The sequence below is a fragment of the Merops nubicus genome, unplaced genomic scaffold (genome assembly GCF_000691845.1).
Source record: "Merops nubicus isolate BGI_N331 unplaced genomic scaffold, ASM69184v1 scaffold20513, whole genome shotgun sequence".
Classification (NCBI taxonomy): Eukaryota; Metazoa; Chordata; class Aves; order Coraciiformes; family Meropidae; genus Merops; species Merops nubicus.
In genome coordinates, this window is record NW_008598495.1 from 2,885 (window position 1) to 12,484 (window position 9,600).

The 9,600-nt window shown below is 38.6% G+C and overlaps 1 protein-coding gene across 1 annotated transcript in view; it reads left to right on the forward strand.

Moving 5' to 3' along the window:
- The first annotated feature begins 225 nt into the window (after nt 1–225).
- AZIN1 (antizyme inhibitor 1) overlaps nt 226–9,600 on the forward strand; it is a 20,926-nt gene continuing 11,551 nt past the window's right edge. Inside the window, exons 1-2 of the mRNA XM_008937070.1 lie at nt 226–380; nt 8,357–8,554. Of these exons, the coding sequence (XP_008935318.1) occupies nt 8,453–8,554 (102 nt within the window). The 5' untranslated portion in view covers nt 226–380; nt 8,357–8,452. The remainder of the gene's footprint in view (nt 381–8,356; nt 8,555–9,600) is intronic.

Sequence of the window (9,600 nt, forward strand, 5' to 3'; positions counted from 1 at the left end):
TACATACAAGCAGTTTCCGGTACATAATTTGTGTTTTAGCAGATATTCATACATCTGACTGGATCTGGCTCAGGGTTTCATTCACTGAAACTGGGCATTTTATGTGGTGATAAACGTCCATGGTGGGATGTTGCAGACACTGAAAAGCATTACTGAAAAGACTGTTACCTCTTTTTAAGATGCAGCTTTTATTTTGTTTGGGCTATGACATCATTGATTTTTGTATGCATTTTCTCCCACAGGGCAAAATCTCTGATCAAGTTTACAACTATCCAGAGGGCTTAGGAGAAGTGCTTTATAGAGAACAGTTCGACTTCAACGCTGAGCCACCTTGGGAACCTAGCTGATGATAGTAGGGTTCCATCTCCTAACTTGTCCATGTAAGTCTCTTGTTTCTCTTCTGTGTGCAGGAGGATAAACACTTCCAAAATGTAAACAGTATGTGTTAGCTTTTTGATAAGCAAGATAACCGTCTTGATGTAGATTATCCAAATTCAAAAATAGTGGCATGTGTATTATATGGGGCTTTTATTCATGGCGGGGCTAAAATTTTATTTACCTGATACTTTTCTCAATAGTTACCTGAGGAACTTCTAACTTAGATATGCATGAGTAAACACTGTAAATAGAGGGTTTTTTTGAACTAGAGTTGTTTCCTACAGAAATCCTAAAATAAAATGCTGTAACTTCAGTCTCCCAGTGGTAATTCTGAAGTCATGAATTGGCACTGCATGACTGTTAACATCAAATCATGATTTGCTGAGTAATGTGTGATTTCTCAGGGTATTTTGTACTGAAATAGTTACAGTAACACTGATAATGAAGGGTGTGCCTTCCCAAATGCCTGTCTCCATTATTTGCTAATTACTATCCACTTCCTCAAATAGTTAGAGTTGAGCTACAGTAGAATGTGGAATTCTCTGTTGGATGGTAATCGTGTACCAATTATAAATGCCCTTACGTTTTTAAAAGACAAATAGTTATTAAAGAAAAATATGACCCATGATAACTGAGAACAAATGAATGTGCATAGCTGATCTTAAGGAGCACAGAAAAATCTGGAATGTGTGTGGTTATCCTGTTATGTTAACAGAAAACAAAAGCTTTATGTGGTTTTAACAATAGCCTTAAGTCCATTTGTAATATCTGAGTTAAACTGACTTTATACAGTATTACTTTCTTCCTTCGTAGCTGAAGGCACTTTTCATTTGGCTTAGTACTTATAAATTATATAATGATGTTTAATGTAAAACTTGAGAATGTTTAAGTGCAGCTAACTGAGCCAGGTACTTTTTAAAGACCACAAGGAGTCCGAATGTCAGTTGTGTTGGTATGTCTCCTAATAGGGTACTTAATGTAGACCACCCTGTTCTTTGAAAATGCTGCAGTGAGGGAGGCAAAGAGTGAGATTGATTTATCATGACTTCTGGCTTTATTTCCAGAGGTTACATTTTCTTTGTTTTGTTTGAAACTTAATTCATTACCCACATATATCTGATTCTATGTAGATAACTGGTCTATTCAAGTTAATACAGTTAACACTGAAAATTCCCTGTGTATCACTGTTATTTTATAGATGTTGCATGATTTTTGTTAGCAGAAGATCTGAGAAAGTTGTTTCTCTTGTTCAGTTAGAGTTTCAGCTCCCTCTTGTATGTGAGTAGAACTCTTGCATGACATTTTGCACTTGGGCAGGAATAAAGTAAAGTAGGAAAAAGGAAAGGCAGAGGAATTGTTAGAAGGAATTAAGTGTATGATCTTAAGGTACTACAAATGCATTTTAATTTTTAAAACTATTATGAAGGAATTTTGGCTTTGACTGAAGTTTTTCTGAGGAGAAAGTTGTTCTGGTACCTTCACTGAGATTCTTTCCCGAACTGACAGACTCATGTGCTGTGGCAAATAGTGCAAGGTATAACTTGTCCTATAATGGGAATGGTGCTGGATTTGCTGTTTTTGTAGCTGAATGTTCAGGTGTCCTGTGTTTATTTTGAGCTTGGATCTATTATGTGTTCAGTAATAATACACTGTACATAAATAGAAGTAGTTTGGTATTGAAGGTAGTGATGATGTATAGGTAGTGGTAGTCTGTGGGCATTTGGTGAATCTGTACCTGGTTTGGTGTCCCCCAAAGCACAGGTGAGTGCCTCAAACATGGCAAAGCTGGAGGTTAGCCAACTAATTGGTAGTTTGGGTCCTGTTCAACTTGCAAAGTCATTTAACAAGGTCAACTGAGCTTTTAAATGTCATTATTTATATTATGTTTCAGAGGAACTCAAAAATATTTTATTTGAAGGTGTACTTGCACTTCCATTAAATCGGTTTCCGTTTTATAATTCTCACTCTCGCTTTTGTCTTTGTATTACACTAGTCAAGGAAGAACTTGGATTTAGTTCTGTCTTTCTCTGCAAGGTCTGACCTCTTGAGCAGTCTGGCAGCTCTGGCCTGATGTCTTCCTCCTTTGAAAATCTATTTTATTTCTTGTCACATCTGGTTGATTGGAAATGGAAGGAATTACCAATGAAGATCTGATCTATTAATGAGCCCTGCCTATGCCAACTGGAAGCAGTAGTTATCTGCACTGGCTAGTCTTTAAAGCTCTCTTGGTTTTGTCTAGTCAAGGAGCAGGAGGGCTGGGAGTTTGGAAGGTTAGGGGGCAATGGGGAGGCCAAATACTAATGTTGACTGAGCAAGTAAGAGGATAGGATGGGAAGGTAACTGCCTGTGCTGTCACAAAGAGAAGTACTGGTGTGGTAGAACAGTGGTACACGTGCACTTGCAAGAGTACTTGCTTTTGCAGGCTTTGCTAGCTTACTGGCTTTGAATAGTGCATCCAGACTTCAAGGAAACAGAAGGAAGTTCTTGAAAGCATAGTTCCTATAGAAGGTGTCAGATGGGGCATGATTTTGTAGTAGCTACTCCCTTTGCTTGCTTACTTCAGCAGAGATGATCTTAGTTTCTCATGCAACTGCGTGGAATACTCTTGAGGGAAGGAAATACGGAACCTGCTTTGGCGTTTCCATCGGTTGGGTAGTGGCTGCGTTTGGCTGAGTAAGGTTATAAGCTACTGAAATAGCATTTTGGTATATCCTTTTTTAAAGATACTCCCATTATAAATGGGCATTTCCATACAATGGAAACAGAAGTTACGTTTCTGCCTTTCTAGTGAACCTGTTCTGCACTTCGTTACAAAAGTTAATGACAAAACAGTTGCACTTTTTGGATCCGTTACCCCTGAAGAACCGGTACTGTAAGGAACGCACGTTGAGTGTTTTTCACCTCTTTTATGAATTTTGCTTCAGTGCAATTGCTAATCTCATAAATATTTATTTTGCTTAATAAGACATGTAGTTGAAAGGCATTATTGGGAGCCCATTTGGTTTGCAGACTTTGTTTCTTGCAGAGGAAGTTTTTAATGAAAGAACCAAACCTCAAGGGCCTGTTTTTCAGGCCAAACAGTATGTAGTTCCCATAGTTTAACGAAAAGACTGAAAATTGTGTTTGTTATGGATGTTTGCATGTGACAAGTGTGTGTTTAGTTACTTTTCAGAGCATTTTAATTTTCTTCTCTTCCAGATGTCTGCATTAATTGCAGTGTTTAAATATGTAAACTTTTATCTTTAAAGTTCTCCATCTGGGAAGTCATTGTGTTAAACCCTGAAGAGCCTGAGGATGTAACACTTACTTCAAAGACAGCAACTGCATACCTCTGTAGAAGTCTCATACTGCTTGACAGCTTTTGTTTGCCTTAAAATATATGTCCTGGAGCATTGTGCACACTAACATTTCAGGTGGTAAAATGGGTGGTGTTACCACACTGTCTGTCAAATCATGACTTGCAGCAAGTTAGAACTTCCAGCAAGTACTGCATTCTGTACTGTAATGATTTCTGACTCATCTTACAGACAGAAGTCTTAAACCAGCCCATTGATTTCCTTCTCTGTGTATTCATTTGAACCTTCACAATTTCTGTCATTGATTCTCCTCCCTTGGCAGGAGTGGGGTGAGTGAGTTGATAGCACAATCTCGAATCCTACTACAGGTATTAGCTCTGTAAAGAAACATTTCTCAAGTGTGCTCTGTTTTGTGGTGGTGCTGTAGCAGTGCTGGTAGAAATTTCAGTTTTCTTTAAAGAATATTCTTATCTTGTTCTCAACAAAACTAAAATGATGTAATTTCTTCCAGAGCAGAATAAATTGTAGAGGAGCAGAATGGGCTGTGACTCTGAGGACAGAAGTTGGTATGTCAGTGTTAGCTTTTTTTTTTTTTTTAACTAGGTGAATTTTGCTAAATGGAAAACCTGAGATGTTTTCTAAGCATGGACATGCTTAGAAGCAATTGCTGTTTAGCAACCTGGGAGAGGCTAAACGAGGTTGTTTATTGTGTGTTGCAAGCGATTCTGTTAAGCCTGTACTAGCATGTATTCCTTTCTGTCCCTGCCTCTTGACCATAAGATGTTTTTTGGATGAATGTACTACAAAATAAGCTTTAATCTACTCCAGTGTAACTCAGATGAACCCCAAGTCTTGAGGAAGAAAAAGAAAAGCTAGCTGTTGCTTAGATTTAGCTTCTTCACATGAAATATGAGGCACAAGAAGTTAGCCAGTGGGGTGTGTGTGCCTAGTGGGTCTAAAAACCTAGTCAATGCTGTGACTGGGTGTACTGAGGCCTCCCAGCAGGGCAGATCTGGGGTGTGCATTCCTTCAAGTGGAAGGAGCTCTTAAGCATCTGTAGTCTTTAGAGTGTAGAAAGTAGCTTGTAGTATGAAAAACCCAAAACTTCAAAATTTAAGAAGTACCTTTGTATATACAGTAAATCTTTAAAATGCTTCTGTTTTGCCTTCAGACCCTTTAACAGGGTGGTACAATAAGACAGGGAATTGTGAGTTTATGATTGGAAACACAGAATTTGTCTGACTTGAGTAAACAATAAAGAGTAGCTCAGCTAAAAGAGTTCTGCCAGCCCAGTCACTTCACACGTGCTTAGCTGCAGGTACTTAACACTATTTATTGGTCAGATGCAAGCAGGGAGGGGGAGGCTGAGATCATGTAAGCTCATCCTATGCAAAATTACTGTGTCAAATTGTATATGACAAGTGTGACACAAGAAATACTGTGCCAGTGTTGCTGCTGAATTTTGTTGAACTTTTTCCAATGTCACAGGACAAATCAGATATGTCTTCAAAGATGATATAGATTTAAATGCAGCGTAACACCTATTTGAACATTTTCCATTAACATTTCCTATGCCATAAAAGGATTTAAAAACTTGTGGGGTTTGAATGACTAACAGATCTGCATTTGAATAATCTGCTGAAAATGGAAATCACTTTGCTCTTGCATGTGTTCACCATGATTAGTTTACTTATTCCTCTCTTTGGGTATTGTTTTTCTTGCACGAAGGCAACAAAAGGACTATTATTGTAGAAGAAAAGTTCAATGTGTTTATTATACAACCAGCAAGTTCCTGAGGATGCATAAAGTACTTGAAATAATTTTAACTTTAGATTCTAAAGTCACAGAATGAAGTAATTGTGCTAAAATAATTAAAGTCTGCTGTTGGCATTTTTCTTCTTTTGATCTTCACATTTTGAATGCTCCAGAACTATACAAAATTTTTGGTAAAATGGTGATATTAGCTTTTATTTCCAGGGGACAAAAAACCAAAACAAACCCTTTTTGGCACTCTGCTCCTGGAAATCATGGGTAATTTATGGAGGTGAACATCTTGAGGACTATATGCTAATCCACTAGCAAATGGAGGAGGGTACTGATGAAATGCCTATTTGGAGGATGACAGTAGCTACATAAACATGACTCTCGTGTTCATGTTTGTTTCGCTGGTTCCAAGTTAAACTTGGTTCACAGGCCTGTCTTTTTTGTTTAGTTGATGGTTTGTTTTTTTGTTTTTTTTTTTTTTTTAAAGAGTTCTAGCTGTTACTCAAAAGTAAACTGACTGAAGATGTTTTCCTGGTTATTACAGTGTCTGCCACCTAGTCATTGTTTATATAATTGTAGTTTACTTAAATTCTTACATCAATGTGATAATTGTCATGCTCTTTCTTCATGGTGATTTTGGATCTTCTGTTTCTTCTTAAATAAGTGTACGGTTCGCTGTTTGTGTGAGACAATCAGAATGGTTTGGATTGCAAAGGACCTTAAAGATCATCTAGTGCCACTCCCCTGCCATGGGCAGGGACACCTCCCACTAGACCAGGTTACTCATAGCCCCATCCAACCTGGTCTTTAACACCTCCAGTGAAGGAGCATGTACGGATTCCCTGGGCAATCTGTTCCAATATCTGACCACCCTCGTAGTGAAGAGCTGCTTCTTTACATCTAGTCTCAATCTACCCTCTTCCAGTTTGAAGCCATTACCCCTCATTCTAATATTACAAGCCCTTGTAAAAAGTCCTTCCCTGGCTCTCTTGTAGACACCCTTCAGATACTGGAAGGGTGGAAGGAGGTCTCCCTGGAGGGCTGAACAACCCCAACTCTCTCAGCCCTCTGATCATCTTTGTGGCCCTCCTCTGGACCTGTTCCAACAGGTCCATGTCTTTCTTGGTTTGAGAGTTTCAGGTGGGGTTTCACAAGAGCAGGGTAGGGACCCTACCTGGAGTACTGTGTCCAGCTCTGGAGCCCCCAAATCAAGGACATGGGCCTGTTGGAACAGGTCAAGAGGAGGGCCACAAGCATACCTGTTTTCATCATTCAGCTGCTGAATATAACTGGAGACTTTTGCTGTCTGGGTTAAATTAACCTGGCAGTCAATACTTCTCTTAAGAAACGTAGGTGGCATATCAGTTACATAGGTGCTGGCTGTTTTCCTCAGTATTCGGTGTAAAGACAAGCAGGAGCACCTACCTGCTGCTTACTTGTCGTAATATTAGCTTGAGCAAAAGCAACTTTGTTCATATTATTACAATGTTAACAAAACTTATGTTGCAAATTTAGAGGGTTTTTTGACTGTAGAGAGGTGGTGGGAGGAGCATGACACAGAATTAATACCTTGGCCTTGTGGCCATTTGAAGCCAAAGTTATCTTCTTAGCTTTTAGAGTCCTAGTGAAGCATTTGTTTTTACCTTCAGCTGTAATGTTTCTGGTTTCTGTCAACACTTCCAATTAGAAAAATTATTTTCTTACTTTAAAGCCAAGTTCAGGTGGCTTTAGAAAACAACAGTTGTGTGTGTTTGTTTGTTTTTTTTAACATAAATACCATGCAGCTTCTCTTGAGAAAGAGAGTCTTGGGTGTTTGTGTAAAGAAGGAATCTAGTTAGCTGGCTAGTTTTGATCAGTCTTGTGTTAGTCATAAAGATGGCAGTTGAAACAAATCTGGTCAGTTAGTTGCTATAAACTGCTTTTAAACAAGACCTACAACACTAATGGAAAGTGTGCTGCAGATTGCTGTATTCATCAAGTAATGGTGGTGCAGGTATATAATCAGCTGTTGATAGTTTTCTTCTGTCATGGTTTTTTTGCACGAGACTGATAATTTATGTTCTAAGCCTGCATATTGATCAATGTTTTCTCACTTTGGGCTGTGTTGATTCGGATTCTCTTCTGGAAAATGCTGCTTATAAACAACATCTGATTTGGAGTGAAGGCCTGAGGATAAAGAAGATGGAAATAAAGCTGGTTATAACTGACATTCAATACCAGTTCCACTTAGTGAGATTGTTTTAATACTACTTGTAGCTAGTGGGCTTCTTTCTGTTAACCTCTGCCGGAGTGAAGATTTTAAGTACTGTAGGTAATCCTATGAACAGAACAAAATAAATGTCTAGTAAGTATAACGTATGAAGGCAGTGGTTCTAAATTAGCATCTAGACAAAAACTAGAATGTTAATTAAAATGTCTGAATCTAATAAATGCCAGTACTAGCATGTAATCAATAAAGTGTGAATTTTCTTTAACAAATTCAGAAGTGTATTAGTCTTCCAGTTTCATACTTGAGTGCTGATGTCACTTAAGGTGCTGTACATCAGACTAGCTGACCTGAGGTGTTTGTACGAGTGTGCTCCCCTTGCAGCCTTTCCATAGTCCAGGTAAGCTCAGATCACTGTGCCTGCAGTGGAGGATTCTTCTCAAGAACAGTCTTGCATCTGTGGTTTCTTATTCATCTTGAAGTTACTATCCGATTTGAAGTATGCAGCTTCTGTTTGATTCTTGGCTTCAATAGAATTGCTCTGGCAAATGGATGGGGAACAGCGTAAAAAAAACCCTTTCATTTCTGTAGAGCGGATGTGTTGTACTATCAACAGTAACAGACACATGCAGAAAGCTCTTTCTAATGTTTCAGCAGTGGCGTAGTATGCTTTGTGCCTCCTTGCCCATTGATTTATGTTTTCTTTGTACAGTTTGTTGCATAATTTAAGGACCCGGATATAAGGCTTGGAAGCCCATCCCTTGTGTTTCTTGGTTTATGACTGTCGGCTTTGTGGAATACGGCTGAGATGAAAGGGTTTCTTGAGGATGCAAATTACTCCATTGGTCTGTTGGATGAAGGAGCAACTCTTGCAGATGTTATTGACAACTGTATTTATGAACATACTCATGTAAGTTTTTTTTAATAAGTCTTCCAAATCTTCTGGTTTAGTTCTCTTAAGTTTTAAAACTAGTTCGAAGTATTTAGCATTGATGAGCTGACAGCAACAGAGGAACAGCCACCTAAAACTCACCTTAGTTTCCTCTTCTAGTTCTACTTCTTCGCTCTTTGTTTGCCTTGGGCTGAATTCTGTTTGGGAAATTTGGGCAAAAGTTGTTACCTCGCTGAAGGTGGCTAGCAGGAAAGTAGTCTTGCTGATGTAATTCAATGCAGGTTCCCATCACATTGCTTTAAAGAGATCAGTGGGATTTAGACTAGGAACCTGAAATAGGGAAGTGAATGTTGCTGAGTTAGAAACATTTTTTTCATTTATTTCCCTAAAAATATGCCAGACTTCAGAGAAATATATGTGCTGAGCCAGTTTAAAGCCATGTTTAACATTTCTGTGGTCAGTCACAGTTGTATGGTTATACATCTTCCCATTACTGTTTTCTCCATTGGAAACAGGGGTCCAGGCATCTTTTTTTCTGTCAATGAAATAAACTGATCTAGAAAGAAACTTAAATAATTCTGTGTATACAGTAGTAGTTTTGTTAAATAATGTTTCTCTCCTTAGGAGGCAGTAAGATGGTGTAGCCTCTGTTTTTATAGACAAGATTGTAGAAAGGGGAAGCTTAAAAAAACAAAACAAACAAACAAACAAAAAAAGACAAACAAAAAAAACCACCCCAAATTCTTTAAGTGAATCCTGTATCCTTCATATGCCATACCTGTGAGTTGTTCACAAACATGGTTTGTCAGAACTAATGTTCAAATGCAAGAACTCAACTGTAGTACAGCAAATACCTAAATCCCGTGGCCTTCTGAACTCAGGTGTAGGGTTCCCAAATCCTGATTCCTAATATTCTTTTTCTGTCTAGCAAATAAATAGGTAAACTACTGGCAACATGTCATGTCTCCAACCACTGGCTGGCTCACAGAGGATAGCTGCCTCCTGCTGCTTTCATTTACTCCTTTAGCTCAATGGGTAGAGGCCTGTGCCATGGATCTTAAGCT